Here is a 17,022-nt window from a genome sequence, read left to right as displayed (position 1 = left end):
AACGTGCCATTTGTTTGTGGCAGTCTGCAGTAAAAGTGAAGGTTATTAATGCATGAACACTTAGCAAGACTGGACTCTAGACAGTTATGGAATCAGTTGTGCTCATAAATGCTCATCAACAGAGTTTTAATTTGTAACCTGGAGAGAGCTTTCAGTGTTGTTGGTAACAGGAAGGGGAAAAAAAAAGAAAAGCATATTTTGCTAGAGTGTGTTTTGCCAGAGAGCTAGATGTAAATTTCTCTTTTGAAACAGTTGTCTTGAGCCTAGATACTTGTTTAGAGAAAACTGGCTGCACAGATTTCTACTGAAGAGAATGAGAAGTATTCTCCTTGTCCTTTCCAAAGTTTTCCTCACAAAAAATATAACCATTCTAGTTCTTTAATGTTGATTTATCGTGTTCGTAATGTAGTGTTGAAGCATATATTTTGGTAGTATGAATATTGACAGAAATCTATGGTGATTCGTGCCAGCTGAAGAATCCATGCCACTGTGTCCTTTGAAGGTATCTACAGTGCCTGGTTGATTACTTTCAGGTATTCACTGATACCTGGCATGTGGACAAGACTACTTTTATTCTAATGCCTTTCTGAGCCACACCCACAGTTTTCTTTCTTCCCGGTCCTCGTTTTCATGACAAGATGTAAATTCTCTAAATGTTTGAATTTGTAGATAGCAAGCTATGTGAACAAATTTGCCTCGGACATCTCTATCTTGCAACGGTCACTAGCAATCCTGGAATCGATGGTGCTCAATAGCCACGACCTGTATCAGAAGGTGGCACAGGAGATCACAATTGGGCAGCTAATCCCACATCTGCAGGGGTGAGTGTCTTCAACTGCCACCAGATATGGTGGCTTCCCTGCCTGCCCCCCCCCCCCCCCCCCCCAAATGAGCACAGCATTTGGGAGGAATGGTATAAAGACTGGCAACCTGCTGTATGACTCCTACATCCAGTATAACTGGCTGGATGACTGGTAACCAGCTTTCTGGAGTTGCTTGATCATTGATTTTTTTTCTTTCTTCTTTTCTTTTTTTCGCACTAAGCTGCCTGTGTAGTTGGAAGTGGGGAATGAAGAGAAAAGAACACCCTGTAGTAATAAAATGCTTAAAGCCATTAGCATACAGATGGGGTTGTTTTGCTTGCCAGCCTCTGGGAAGTGTGTAACACAAAAATTGGTCAACTTTTGCTGAAGGTATATTTGAAAAGGGGAGGCTTTTTCTTAAACAGTAATGTGCAGTGGTTAAATGGATGGAAACTGCCTCTTGTAGCATAGGGTAATGTATTGTGAACCATAGTTATGCTTGCCTCCCAGCTGGGACATTTTCCACTCACCTGAAAAGCTTTTAATACCAGCAGGTTCATCTCCAGAACCTTTTAGGGAAGATTCCTCTTCCTACCTCTGACTGTTGGGCATCTGGCAGAAGCTGATTGTCTGGGCTCCTGATATGATCAGTTGAGTGTCAATGGCACTTCAAGGGTGTGATCCATTCCACCTTTCTTGAATGCTGAGTCTCCCTCTGGAACATAGTGTCTCTCTTAATAGTAGAGACAACCTGGTCATGACCAACTCTGACTGATTGCCTAACTTTACATGGTTAACATGTGGAATGGTTAAGTGCAAACAGTCCCTCCACTTCCACCTGCAGTAAAGCAACTGGAAGATCAGTTTCTACAGCTCGTGTGTATTCACGTTCTGTCGTGTTTATAATTTTGTTCCAAACAGGACTGACCAAGAAATCCAGACATATACCATAGCGGTAATAAATGCACTTTTCCTTAAAGCACCGGATGACAAGAGGCAGGTAAGTTGTTAGATCTTGTTGTATATCTACATATCTGTAGGAAAAGTGTGTCATATTCATACCTGCAGTTGTCCCTGTCACACTTTTCCTGCAGTTAATTCAAACTGAAACTTGTTCTGTTGTTTCATGCTGTTATAATATCATTCATTTTAATGGAGCTACCTCCATCTTGCACCATTATTAGTAAGGATTAAGCATTCTTCTGTGCTTTTTTAGTTCCCTGTAACCTCACATGAACCATATTGACTGTGGCTGGCTGTAGTATTTATTGTACTGAACTCTTTGCCAGCACAGCTTGTAAAACCAGGCTATTTTTTTGGTAAACTGTGTTGTGTCCCCCCCACCCCGGATTTTTTAATAAAAATTGCATTCCTTTTGAAAATGGAAATATCTTGCCATGTAAGCATTTCATGACTTTTATAGTATACTATTTTAAGTTAACTTTAGTGCCAGAGATCAGAAGTCTCAAAAGGAAATATTTCAAGATTGCTAGTTGCTGTTAAATGAGGATGGAATGCAATGTGTTATGAAACAGAGAAGTTTTATCCATGTTTATCAAGTCATTAGCCTGTGTCAAAACAGATTTAGTCATTTATTTATTTAACATTTCTGTCACCAGGAACCGTGATGATAATTCTTGTGGTGACATACTGTTAGTGTCCAGAACAAGTTCATTGAGAGCTGCTGATCAGTTCTGACAAGGACTTTCTTTAGATTTATTTACATTTTAAGATGCTGGAGATTGTTTAAACAAAATCAAAGCCCCAATGGGTAATTTTTCTTTTTTGCTTCAAAAATATTTTTAAAATTGCAAACAGGGGAAAGGAAAACCATGGTTTCATTTCAAAAAAAAGTCTTTTTTTCCCCCCATTCCTTTTTTCCTTCTTCCTCCAATACAGTCTTCAGTTATTAAGGGCAAAAGGCACCTAATAAACAAAAATTGGAATAAAAACTTTCTTTCAATTTTGACCTAAATCTATGATAGGTCCTTGTAAGAAAAACAAAGATTTCACTTTTTACATTTGTAAATAGCTGCTATTGCTTTGCTTTTGTGAAAAGTGTGCTTTAGTCATATTTGAAGTTGAGAGACAATGTCAGATGTAGGTAAGACCTTAATAGTAGTCAGCGGGCATGTGTTCCTGAGGATGACAGTACCACAGGGTCTTCCCAGCAAGTGAAACTGTATTCCACTGACAGCGTAACCATCTAGTGAGGCTGGCAGTAGACCATGCAGACTTCACTTCACCTGTAGTACCTGCTGTTGTGACACAAAATTGTTAGTCATGGAGTTTATGATCATTAGAACATAATCACCTGATTTGGCTTGAAGGCTAATAACTACGACAGTTGCAGAAAATTTTCTTCAGCCTTTAGTAACCTATAATAAGTGTTCAGAAAGTGTTAGGTTTCTCTTTATATTGATCTTGTGGTTAATTAGTAAACCATACACTGAAGAAGGTAGGTGTCCATTAGCTTCAAGATAGGGATAACTGATATTGTTTACTGAATTTTGTCTTCCTAAGACAACAAACTGAGGTGATGCAGTCTCACGTAACTATCTGACTGTGGGCCCTCAAAAGTTAAGGTTCAGCACTGTCATGGTTTAACCTGACAGGCAGCTAAACACCACCCAGCCGCTCTCTCACTCCTCCCCAGTGGGATGGGTGAGAGAATCAGGAAAAAAAGGTAAGACTCGTGGGTTGAGATAAAGACAATTTAATAGGACAGAAAAGGAAGGGAAAATAATAATAATGATAAAAGAATTTACAAAACAAGTGATGCACAATGCAGTTGCTCACCACCTGCTGACTGATGCCAAGCCAGTTCCTGAGCAGCGGCCATGCCCCTCGGCCAACCTCTCCAGTTTTTGTTCAGCATGATGTCATATGGCATGGAATATTCTTTTGGCCAGTTTGGGGTCAGCTGTCCTGGCTGTGTCTCCTCTCAGCTTCTTGTGCACCTCCAGCCTCCTCGCTGGCAGTATGAGAAGCTGAAAAGTCGTTGACTTAGTGTAAGCACTGCTCAGCAACTACTAAAACATCAGTGTGTTATCAACATTATTCTCATCCTAAATCCAAAATACAGCACTATGCCAGCTACTAGGAAGAAAAGTAACTCCATTCCAGCTGAAACCAGGACAAGTACTCACCGCTAATATGGTTAGGAGTGAGAAACTACACCAAACCCTGTATGACTCTAGGAGCTTTGGCACCCTCCCTGCTGCCATCTTACAGGGACTGGCATGATGTGGATGACTGCACTGCAATTAAGGAAAAGATTTAAATTGGTGCTGGTATCTGAATTCCTTCCCTTCCTTTTTTTTTTTTTCTTTTCTATTTCTGTAATGCAAAAAGCCAAGACGTTCAAGGTTTTTCTTTTTTAATGAGGACTCCCTTGTTGCTTTGCTTCCTCTGCCACTGTCAAGGACCAAATCATCTAAAGAAACCTAGGTTATTTAAAAAAACACAAAAACCTTTATCAGAAAAGAGCTGTGAATTTGAGCACTGAAATGATACTGTGGATGTTTGAAACACTTTTTTTGGCAATTGTCTGCATTTTTACAGAGACATGTTGCTATGGGAAATGAGATGGCAAATTTTGTGAAAAAATTCTTGTTCTCATCTGTTACTACAATACTTATTTTAGAAGAGGCAGCTCATCAGTTTCTAATAGCTATATAGCCTTCTTGGAGACAAAGTTGTTTTTGTTGCAGTAATCGGTTTCATGAATGCTTGTTGCTCCTATAAGTTTTTGGTCCAGTGACAAAAAACAACATCCCAATAAAGGCTTTTTAAATTACAGGTATAAGAAAGAAGTGACAATTTGATAATATTCTCCAAAAAGTAAAATAAAAGAATTCCCATTTTTTTACCTCGAATGCAGAAAAGACTGCCTCATATTCTTTACCTGTCCATCTTCTGGCAGTGGATATACTTTGAGAAAACCAGCCAGTCTGTTCCGCGTAACGTGAAGTATATCGTGCCTGGCACTCCCCCTGCAGCTCAGTTGTGCATTTCCAAAAGAGATGGAAGCATCTGTATTGTTCATTCCTTTGCTGTTATGTGCAATTGAAACCTGCTCAGCCACAAAAGGCTTAAAAACTAAAGCTGAGTTTCTCTTGTCTTTGGTCCCTTCTTCCTTCCTTATCGTTCCTGTGTTCTGTTGCAGCATCCTTTATCTGGTATAAAGAAAACAGTCAACATCCATGACTGCCTCCTGTCTCAAAATGAGAATTACTTTCTTTTTGCAAGCAAGTTCTCACCCTAACACTTGCTTTATTTACATTGTTTCTGCAGCCATGTTTCAGCAATGCAACTCTTCATATGTTTTATGCAATAGTCTGTTTTCCTCTCTTCTAGTTTCTTGTTTGTTATAAAAAGTAAGCAGTATGTACTCTATATTACTCTTCAACTCTCACAAAGATCAGCAGGATTTTTTTTTTAATTTATTTCTCCTGAATGTGAACAGTATTTTTGATATGGTGCCAACTGCACAGAATCACAGTGCATCCTAAGAATGTCCTTAAGCACCTATCAGCGTTGATGTGATTTGTTGTGCTGTATTATGTAAGGCTGTGATACGTGAGCTCTATTTCCAATCAATGATCTATTAATTCCAAACTTTATCCCTTTGTGTACATATAAACAGTGTCTAAATAGCAGGGTGCAATATGTTATCCAAATCCTTAAATAGTACATTTTGAAAACAAGAATTTAAAAATAATTACGTGATGATAATTACTATAAGTTGTATGCATTGCATATGCTAGCATATGTCCACATACACACCCACATATATTTCTATATTGATGGAAAATATCATGGAACTTAAAAAATTAGGTATTGACTTGTAGGTATGGTTAAGATTAGACTCTCATGCTTGATAAGTGTAAAATATTCCCTCCTATGCATTATAGGACAGTTTGCAGCATGGACAGCTGGGATCAGCTGCTTAAGAATGAAAGTAAAAGTGTATTCACCTTGATAGTGACTTCAGACAGGTCTAGAAAGAGAAGTTAATTTAAGACAAAATAGTGGACCAATGTCAACATTGCTACCAAAATACAGGGGAGAAGTAGTATTTGGTATGGTGAAACAGTATCGAGTTGTAGGCTGATTTATTGAGTGAAAGTTAGAGCACTTGACTTTAAAACAGCCAAAATATTAATGTAAATAAGCATGCTGTTTGGCATCTTGTTTTAAAGTCCTGTCTGGCTTCCACTCCATGCTTCCTTCTGTGTTGTTTAGGGGAGGGGCAGGGGGGGAGGTTGTTCTTGAGCAAGTGTGTGTAAATACTCTGTTTAACCCACAGAGGCCTCTTCTGAGGTCTTTCATTGCTCGTTTTGGATCACCAAAGTCCTCAGCTTGTGACATACTTTTTACTTTCTTTGCTTCTTTTCTCATAGTAGAGTAAACTGAGTTTGTGACCCCCAAAATAATGCATATAATAGTCTAGCTGGTAGGCTGCTTCATTTCATTTATAAATAACAGTGCAGAAACTTAAGACTAAAACCTTTTAAGTCAGTGTTCTAGGTATGGCACTAAAAGACCTGCTTCTGGCTAATTTTTAATTTTTTTTTTTTTAAAACTAAATCAGGAAATGGCAAACATTTTGGCACAAAAGCAGCTTCGCTCCATCATCTTAACTGTAAGTATATAGTTTTCAAAGTTATTTTTCACTAGCAGAGAAAAAAGGTGACTCCAGTTTTGGTGTTCATAGGTTTTATCTTAATATATTTTAATTGCACTTGTATTTTGATATGTTCTGAAGCCTGTAATATACAAGATAAAGCTTTGGTTGTTGAATGGGTTCAAAACTGATTAACAGAAAGGGTATTTTCCCAGTCAAATAAATTGTGGTTTCTTCATGAAAATATAATGATGAATAAAAGAATAATACCTCAAGCATTTTATTCCCATGGAGAATGTGAACTTTATTGTGCAGATGAGGGGCTGTCTGAAGAATTTATAGCAAGTCCTCTGTGTTAAGGTTTGGAGCTGATGACAGCTGAGCAAGCCACACAGGGCTTTCCATCTTGCAAAATGAACCTCTGTTTTTTGGTTCTGCAGGTTATTCTGTCTTGATATAAAGTTGCACACAATTTGTCACCACTTGCACAAAAGAAGCATGCAATATAGCTCAGAGTGAAGTTAATGAATGTAATGTAAAAGACTTGCATCTGCTATCACGGAAAATCAGAGGGGTTTTGCCTTTGACCTAAGAGTAGATTACATCTTCAAGGGAACAAGGGAAAGTGCTCTTTCTTCTGTTATGAGACACTAGGCAGTGTGAAACAAACCAAACCACAACCAAACAAGCCCTTGCTCTTTCTCATTCACTGTCATAATTTAGATGATGCATACAAAAATCCAGAATTTGTTTCAGAAGGCATATTTTTACACTGCTTGCATTCATAAGAAATTTGATATAAGCATATGGATAATATTCTTAGGTGTTCATTTACTGTCATAAAATGCTCCAGTGCCTTTTGGCAGAGAGATTCTTTTATTCTCTGGAGCTGTACAATATCGGTTGCTGTATCCATCTCCTACTTGATGACTCTTTCCTTATGTATGCTCTGCTGTGTTTAGTGACCCGGGTCTGTTTCCCATATAGAACCACTTGGTGTTTTTTGGCACACCAGGGATTTTTAAATTGTCCATCAGTTTGGTATCTGCTTTCTGAATGGGATAATTCTGCACATATGGGGCATTGTATGCTAATGTATTTCTAAGCAGTTTTCCTCATACAGAACGGAGTTGTCTGGTAGAGGTAGGATTGTGGTGTGATGTTGACTCCTGCAGCAGTAGCCCTGTTATATCATTGTATTTGCTGGTTGTGTTTGCAGCTGGAATACTTTTCTGCTCAGGTAGCTAATATCTTAAATATTTTCTTAATATACACTCTCTTTTTTTTTAATACAGAGCTCTAATGCTCTTGGAAAGGAGTTAATTTTTCTTTGAAGTGACTTCTCAGTACTGGGGTTTTTTGATGCCATTTCTCAACATATGCACAGGCTCTATCTAGTGGCTAGAAGGAGAAAGCTTCAGTGCATTGTTATTGTAAAGTCCTGTCCCTTAAAATTACTTATATAGTACCTACATCAGTAGCATTAGTCCTGGTTTGATTTTCTTTTTTCTAGGGTATACATACACTATTGCATAGCAAACACATACTTACAGAAATGTAAATGCCTGAGTGCACCAGATGTAATTTTCTGATAAGATGGCATTCACCAGAGCCTCTCTCTCTTTCCAGCATGTTATCAGGGCACAGAGGGCCATCAATAATGAAATGGCACACCAGCTTTATGTTCTGCAAGTACTTACCTTTAACCTTCTGGAAGACAGAATGATGACAAAAATGGATCCACAGGATCAGGTAAGCATCTGGTGTGATCTGGTCAGAACAGGAAGAGGACAACAGCTCATTGCTGTGCCTAAAGCTCTTTATGGAGGAAAAGACACTGCTAGGAACACTCACACAATTCATTCATTCATTCTCTCTGTGAAGTTGGGTTATGTTTTCCGGTTGTTAGAAGAGACTATTGCATTCCTTGTGCAAAAGTACAACAAAATGGCCAGGCCTTTCTCCTTAGCATGTTGTTCCATGAACTGAATTTGATGTCATCCTGAGCTAAAACTCTGAGCAGCAGCCCAGCATTTGTTTTTCTTGTGTACTTCTCAGAAGCAACAGAGATGTATGGTCCTTCCTAAAAGTACTTCTGTAGAGCTAAAATGAATGTTTAAATGAAAACTATCTGACATGCTAGAGTTGAAGTTAATTTGTGTGACAATAAAACCCATTTTTGTTACTGGCAACCTATGTAGTAGTTGTTCATTTGTTTATTGTTTGCTGTGTCCAAACACCAGCTTTAATATTGCTCATTGTGGAAGAGAGACACTTACTCCCCTAAGAGATTAAAGTTTAAATATAGATTCAATGAGCCATAGAGAAGATGTGTTTTGTTTCTTTTTTTTTGTCGCCTTTTTTAAGGCCCTGTACAAGGAGGAACCCGATTTCATTTTTAAGAGGGAGTTGTGTTAAGACTTGCTGATGATTTGGAGAAGAGGAGGTGGGAGAACAAGATGGTTGTAAACATAAGTAACATCATGCTGTAGGATCTTACCCTTCCTGTTTCTTAAGTTTGAGGCAGGAAAGTTTGGCTCTCAGTAATGTACACGCAGTTACCTAGTGCATATCTCCACACAGAGTGACTAACGCAGTGTTGTTAGTATTGATGGTAGGGTGGTTATCACTGTCTTGAGAAAATTTCTAGTGATGTGTTACTGCAGTAATTCCTCTCTTGCCCATTCCTGTGCTAGCAAAAATGGACAGTTACCAAAAGGAATGCAGAGTGCTGAGCCATTTTGATTTCAGCCAGCAAAGTGCTTAAGTACCAGCTTAATTTGAAATGTGTGTGATCTCTTAGCTTCTGTGGTTTCATGCCTGTGGTTAAGAAAATTAAGTGTGTAGATAGTGGCCTTGCTAACAGGGCTTCTGTAAGTCAACACTTAAGCGTCTGCATGTGAACCCCACAAATGTGAGGACATTGGAAAAAGGGAACCACAAAGCCATTCTTGCTGACTGTCTCTTTGAGTACGAAGTAGGGAATTTAGACAAAGAAAGGTTGGGCAGTGGAGGGAATACAGTGTTTTGAAACAGCTTTTGTGGTATTCGTTATTAAAGTGAGTGGTAAGTTATTTTAACCAATTTTTTTTAAACTTGTTTTAACATAGGCTCAACGGGATATCATATTTGAACTCCGAAGAATTGCATTTGATGCAGAATCTGAACCTAACAACAGTAGCGGAAGTATTGAGAAACGCAAATCTATGTATACTCGAGACTATAAAAAACTTGGATTTATTGTGAGTATTTTTGTGTGGTGGTACACTGAAAGTGGGTCAGTGCATCTGTTGTAGTATATCCTATAATCATAACTTCTCTTACTTGGTCTTCTGGCTATTTCCTAGAAGGGAATAGCATAATTTCTGTGGTGGGGGGGGGGGGGGGGGAGGTGTTTGGTGGTGGTTTTTTTTTCTTTGGGTTTTTTGTTTGGTTGGTTGGTTTTGTGTTGTGTTTTTTGGTGGGGTTTTTTTGGGTTTTTTTTTGTTTTTTTTTGCAAATCCTGTTAACTCCACTTGATTGCTTTAGCAGAAGTTAAGGTTAATTGGAAGAAATAACTATCTGAGGTTGAAGCACGTAGTCTTGCCTGACATGCCATAATTAAAATCTAAATTTTAACAATATGTTGGATGAACAGGCATTGTCTAATGGATCTGTAGCAGACCTGTAATGTCATTTTGCTCTGTTAGTAATGCGGACTGATGAGCTCAATAAACCTGAGGTAGGACTCTATGGTATTTACTTGTAGGGCCTTGTATTTTGGTTGCTTGAAGTCCTTTCATCTGTGAGTAGGGGATGTAGAATCTCTTACCCAAACTTAACTGGACTAAGTGGAGTTCTCCTCTTCGCTGAAGCTGTGTTGGGGAACAGAGCACGATCTGGCTAAACTGATGCATACATTTATATTAATGAATAATGTGTATTTTTCCCTCTCTGGACACAGAGCATGCACACATACGCTGCAATCAGTATCTTGATATATTATTTACTTCAGGTTAGTATTCAATTTTCTTTCTCAGGTAAAACTGTATGCTTTGTATCTTATGTGATTCATTACTTTTGCTGTTGGCCTGGGAAATATACATTGAATATAGTACAGTAGCCACAGTTATAGAGAGGGTGGCTTTAAACGCTGTTGGTGCAAGCTGATGCTCGCTGTGTGGTTTGAGCACTCTGCTCAGCTCTGTGGTGCAGGGCTCAACATTACCCAGTTCCCTTGTGGTTTTGGGAGGAGGCTTTCTGGGTTCTGATAGTTGTTTTCATTACTGATGAGTGTGGAAAAATTACTGCTGTATCTGTGCTGTTGCATCTGTAAGGAGTCAAAAGTAAATAGACGGGAAGGGAGGAACTTGGCATTTTGGAATTGTAACCATGATAGTAGAATTAGGGCTTTGAAGAAGCTTTTGAAACTCAGTGTGATTTTTTTGTTGTGTATGAATGTGTTCTCAGTTCCTGTGCGATAGAAGACCATTGCTATTCCAACTTCTGAGATTGGCAACCTCTGTGGTGAGATGAGCAGAGGACTTTGTGCATTCAAGGCTGGAACTAAAAGAAAATGCAGGCCCTGGCTTAGAGACAAATGGGCTGGATATAGAGTCTCCAGCTTGTGGTGAATGAGAACAGAGGTGGGGGTCACATAGGAGGAGGAAAAGTAACTGGTGGCAAAAAGAAAGAAATGGTAACAAACATAGAGGGAACGATGGGGTATGCTAAAGTCATGAGGCGGCTGTACATACAGAGATTGTGGCATATGGAGGAATCAAAGAGATCAAATTTAAAACAATTGTTCTCTAATTCAGGCTGATCAGTTCCAGATATCTGCTGCTCACTCTGGTTTTATGAGATGGTGAAGAGTCTCAGCTCCCACAGCCATCACTGCCACCTAAGTATCTAGCACCTCTGAAAATCTGATCTTGCTTTCTTAAAGCTGGAGCTGGAAAACTCTGAGCATGTAACGGAGCATCCAACAGAAGCTGAACTGGGGCTAGCACACAGACCTGAATTCCAATCTTGTTTTTCTGCTGCTTAACAAGGACTAAAGATCACTAGTTGTGCAGGCTGGCACTAGTTCTTCCAATGCTTTTGTTTGTCCCATGGGATATATTTTGATTCTGCAGAGCTGAAATTATTAACAGCAGCATGTTTTGGCTGATAGGGTTGTGAGGAAAACACTCGGTGTGAATCAAAATGTGTTACTGTTTTGTCTGAGTTTGCAGGAACTCTCTTGCTGTGCCTGTGCAGCAGGGACTTATCCATTATCTTCATTACTCTCATTTGGGCTGTTCATTGGGAAGCCTACTGAAAACACTCCCAACAGTTGTCAAGGGTAACTGCAGCACTGTTTACTATTTAATTCTGATAGCCTTCCACAAGGGAATGGGGAGCAAAGTTTAGGAGGGAATGGGAACTGGGATCAAAGCAATGAAGAAAATGTGGGAAGGCATAATGGGAGATAAGAAGAAATATGGGAAAGCGAGCTGTGAAAGGAGCACCATAGCAAGGGTCCCAATGGGAAGCAGGTTATTTCACTAACGGTATAATGAGGCAATGTACAAGTAATAAAAATGTCAGTTGTGAGCTGTGAGGAGAGTTATTCTACTCTTGTATGGAAGTTTTACTTTGAGCTAAGAGTACAGGTGACCCTGCATGTACAACTTTTCTCACAGCTGAAAAGGAATTCGACCTTCCTCACAGAGCTGGGGAAGGAAGCAGGACCTGTTGTGAAATCTGACTGGTGATGTCCAGCCTCGCACATGGGCTGTGCTCTGACTGGACTCCAGTTAGCCTAGCTGCCTTCACCCCATCTACTTCTTTTCAATCCATCATTAAAGTGTCTTTGATGCTTTCATAAACTGCAGGTAGAGGGATGCATTAGCAAACTGATCTATGCCCTGAATAATGGGAGGTTTCTCTTCCCCCTGTTTTGGCTGTGTGGCACAAGAAGAAATCCAGCCAAATAGGAGGCAGCCTTTGAATGCTGTCTTCATTCCACTGGTCTTGGTGGTCAGGATGCTAATTTCTTGAAATGATTAAACGTTCTTTCCGAGGGGGAGAGCAAAATCCTGGCTAGCCATCAAGTTGTTCCTGGACTGCTTGTTCTCTTTCTGTATGTGAAATGCAAGAATTCTGTTCATTTCTCTCAGCCACATCAAAAAGCTTTGCCCCACTATAAAGGTAATGTCAACAAGAGACAAAGTCCAGACATGGTTTCAGAAGTTTACAATATCATTTGTAAAACTACATAGTTAGAAACCTACATCCAGTTGAAGAAACCACAAGGCCTTTCCAGATGGTTATGATGACCCATGTGAAGGTTATTATAGGCGAAGAGATTTTCAGATGAGACAGTCTTGAGGAGGTTTATTAAAGTGCTGATGAATACAACAAAAAATGATCCAGTTAGGAGATCTAAGATACACTCCACCCTATTGAATTATTTTCTGAGTCAACTGCAAATTAAATAGCCTGGATTCCCTCCCCTCCGCCCCCCCCCCGTCTCTTTTGGCAGGGAAATCCCAACCAATGTTTATCCCTGTCAATTCTTGTAGTAGCAGTAGAGTTTTGTAGATTTTCAAATAATAACATAGTTCAGTGTTAGAGATATTTAAAAGATAAAGCCACATATATTGGTAATGATAAAATCAGTCCTAAAGTTCCTGATCTTTTCAAATCATTTAGTTTTGTAAACTCATTGTATGTGAAGCTTTTAAAGTTTTTTTGCATTTGAATAAACTTAATCCTGTAACCAAGACAGGCAATAGATACAACTCAAGAAACTGATATCCTGTATATTTTCATTGTAATTCCTTAAACATCACTTACTGTCATTGAGAAGTTATAGTGAAAGTGTTTGTTTAAATTTAGAGGCTGATCTGACTAAGAAACTTAAATAGGTTAAAAAGTTTGGAAGAAAAGAAATCTCATCCTAGAACAGTTTTTTCTTAAGTTTGCAGTGTGTAGAGCTTCTGAGGTTTTTTGTTTGACTTTTCTTCAATAGAATATAAATGGTTTGTAAGAGTGCAAAAAGTCAACATGGAAAGTGATTTCATAATTCTGCCATGCCACCCTGGAATTTATTAGTGTAGCAAAATAAAATGTCAGTTAGTACACGAGATACGAAGTCAGTAAGGAACTGTCTGATAAAAGGTGACAATTAAAAGGGAAATTGAGAATGGTGGCATGTTCTTCAGAAGGCAGACATGGGCTTGACTTTCAAAATATTAGTGGTGGTGACATAAAAGAGTGAACATATGCTGATGAAAACTTCTGATGAAAGAAATTTGGGAGGCATCAATGAAAGAATCACCATGTCATTCACAATTAGATGACCTTTTGCATCAGAGAAATAGAAATGTAATTTTATTCAGTGATACAAAGTGCAGTGGTGTTCATTAAGGACCACTGGCAAGAACTTCTTCTGGAGGCAAATATCTAGTCTATGAGAAAAGATAAGAGAGATTGTGCAACGTAGCCATTAAAAAGTCAAATGTTAAGCTAGGATATATCTGAAAGATATTTTCAGAGCGGCTAAACTGTTAAGGCCATTTTCTGTGTTTCTGAGACGTTGCCTAGAGCACTGTATAATTTTAGTTACCTATGCAGTGACTTGTGGACTGATTGAATGTAGGATGATTGCAGAGGGCGAGGCTTGTGCAGAAATGACTTAAAAAGGTTGGCTTGTTTAGCCCACCAGGCTGAAGGCTGTGGAAATATCAAGTGCATGAATGCTGAGAGGAGGGAAATAATATGTAAGCTAAAAGGCAGTGATGGCGATCAGTTTATGGAAAAGATTTTTGATTGGAATGATGGGGACAAAATTCATTACTAGTTTAAAGATGGATCTTGATCCTTTATGAAAAGGTTTATATACTATGTTTGACAATGGTGGATCCAGGAAACAAAACACAAAAGGATTATATGGAAAAAAAAATGCAGGGTGCCTTGGAGAAGTCTGAAGGTAGACAAGAATAATTAAATGGATAATGACTTAAATGACAACATAGCTAACTTGTTAGATATTACAAAAACTTTCTAATGTGAGGAGAAGCAGCACCAGAATAGATAGTTTGGAGGATGTGTCTTGTAGAGATCTCTGGAAAGAAGCTTAAAAAATAGTTGAGACTAACTAACATGCCTTAGGCAGAATGTAGACCTGATGAGCTTCTGAGATTTCTTCCAGACTTGTGTTTTTCTCTTCTTCGTGTCCCAGATGAGCAGCTACTTTGTTTTATCTTTTGATTTTATTCTTCAAAAATCTCTTGTTTCACAGCACAATATCCAAGTAGCGCTCTGAAGATAAAAACCATTACGTTTTCTCATGGGTTCTTCTGTGGTGCTTCTCATTGTCTCTTTGAATAGTTCATTAGCTGAAGCCTAGGGATAGTGTTGCCCATTTAGAGATGAAGGGAAGGGGATTTTTCCCCTTGACTTTTCTAGCTAAGGAAAGATGCTCAGTATTTTATTTTGCAGAACACTTTCTGCTTTCCTCAATGTGTGGTTTCTGTTACACCTGTGTGAGTTACTGTCTGCAGAGCTGAGTGTATCAAGTCAGGCATTTGGAAAATGAAGAACATACAGTTAGTGACTGTCTTGCACGTTACAGTCTTTTGTAAGTCCCCTCGTTGTCTCTAGACATAACTTTATCACCAGGCCAAGTCTGTGGCTGCCTTAACTGAGAGGTTTGTCTTGAAGTTTAGGTTGTCTCTGTTCCACCAGCAAATGGAAGTACTTGTTTGGGACATTACCTTTCTAGCCATGAGCCATCTATGTGTCAGAGTGACTGTAGTGAGTTCGGTTGTTCCCCCCCCCGCCCTGAGCAGGTGAAACTTAGTCATTCACTCTATGGAATAGAGAGTCCTTAGGTTGCTGTGGCCAAGGATAACTTAAGACAAAGTCAGTAGGTGCCTGGATAACTACCCAGCATGATTTATTCCCTTGGATCCATTTTGCTTCTTTATGTTTATTCCTGCAGCCGTCTCGAGTAGAAACCCCTCTCAGGCTGTCTTCTGTATGACTTTTATCTCCTTTGACAAATTAGAATGATTGGGCACAGGAACCTCCTTCATATCATGATATATTCCCCAGAGGAAGTCCGTTCTCTGCACTGAAAGGAGGAGGTTATCAAGGAAATAATTTGTAATTATGTAATTAATATTTTGTAATGATTACCTGCAAGAGGGACAAACTCAGATGACTGCAGCAAGTGCAGACATACTCCAGCTTTTAATTGTTGTCCTCTTCAACCTATCTAGTAGAGCTCTGGTGTGTATAATTTCCTCATGCTCACTTGGAAGCTGCTCATCCCCCCAGCTCATTTTCCTGTCTTGCCCTATCTCTGTCCTCACCGCTGCCCTAGGATTTGGGAATGAAGGAGTAAAGTTAAGCTTTGGAAAAGGACGGGGGGAAGGTGTTGTTTTAATGTTTGTTTTTTCACTACCCAAATCTATTTTAATTGGCAATGAATTAAATTGACTTTCCCCAAGTCAAGTCTGTTTTGCCCATGATGGTAACTGGTAAGCAATCTCCCTGTCCTTATCTCGACCCATGAGGTTTTTCATCCTCTTTCTCTCCTTGCTCTGTTAAGGAGGGAAGTGGGTGAGCAGCTGGGTGGGTGTGTGGCTGCTGATCAAGGTTAATGCACCACACCTTTCTGGATTTTGCTAACTCTGTCGTTAGGCTGCTTCTGGGCTCACTCCCTAAGCCATGGTAGCTCGGAGGCTCCCTCTTTTCTGTATTCTGTTGCAGTCTCCTTGCTGTGCTATCTCACTTTCCTTATTGACTGCTCATCTCTTCTGGCCTTTCTTTCTCCATTTCTTTCCCTAGTCTTTGGTTTTGATTTCCCACTCCCCTTGCGCTCTTTGTTCCATCTTGATCTCAGGTTGGATCTGTCTCCTTCCATCATGTCTGATAGCTGATCCCCATTACCTCATTCATTCAGTCTCCCTGAATTTCCTCTCTTTCCACCCCCACTCCCTGCTTGTGATGTGGTTCTGCTCTGGGTTTTCCCTTGTCACCCTCTCTCCACCTCCTCCTCCCCCCACCCTGTTTGTTCCTGCATCAGTATAAAGCCTGCTCAGTCAGCTGGCTCTCATTTCCAGCCTTTGCACTGAAAGTTGTCAGGACTTTCTAAAGACAGACCCAAATTACATTTTTCCTGTGTTTTATTTTCAGAAATACGGACTGGGTTTAGCTGCAATGTTCCAAAGATTAGTGTTTGCCTCAGCATGGAAAATTTCAGTTGCCATGATAAGTGCTGTCCAAGCTATTAACAACTGAGAACAAGATCTAGTAATGGGAAGTGTTGGGCAACCATGATAATAGTCAGCACTAAGAGACCCACCTCTAACTGACCTGTAGACAAAATGCTTTCCTTTTCATTTTTTAACATAAAGTGGGAGGTTCTGACTTGAATAGCTCAACCATAGTTAGATTTGATTTTTTTTAAAGATATGGTGTTACTTTTTGCTTATTATTTTGGGCTGTGAAATAGTTGCTTCCTAGTTTTGAATAATTTTAACTTAAACTGTTGATTTATTGTAACTTAATGATAAATGTATATGACTACAAATTTGAGGCATGGGTTTACTTGGA

General features: G+C 39.3%; 1 protein-coding gene across 6 annotated transcripts in view; it reads left to right on the top strand.

Moving 5' to 3' along the window:
- The window catches only part of ELMO1 (engulfment and cell motility 1), a 311,109-nt gene that overhangs the window by 111,582 nt on the left and 182,505 nt on the right, over positions 1 to 17,022 (top strand). For all 6 annotated transcript variants that reach the window (XM_072853673.1, XM_072853671.1, XM_072853672.1 and 3 more), the window contains 5 exons: positions 670 to 821; positions 1,725 to 1,803; positions 6,400 to 6,450; positions 8,062 to 8,184; positions 9,543 to 9,674. In XM_072853673.1, coding sequence (XP_072709774.1) covers positions 670 to 821; positions 1,725 to 1,803; positions 6,400 to 6,450; positions 8,062 to 8,184; positions 9,543 to 9,674 — 537 coding nt within the window. The remainder of the gene's footprint in view (positions 1 to 669; positions 822 to 1,724; positions 1,804 to 6,399; positions 6,451 to 8,061; positions 8,185 to 9,542; positions 9,675 to 17,022) is intronic.

The sequence above is a fragment of the Ciconia boyciana genome, chromosome 2 (assembly GCF_034638445.1).
Source record: "Ciconia boyciana chromosome 2, ASM3463844v1, whole genome shotgun sequence".
NCBI classification, from domain to species: domain Eukaryota; kingdom Metazoa; phylum Chordata; class Aves; order Ciconiiformes; family Ciconiidae; genus Ciconia; species Ciconia boyciana.
Note: the sequence above shows the minus strand (reverse complement) of the source record. Positions and strands in the feature narration are given on the sequence as shown.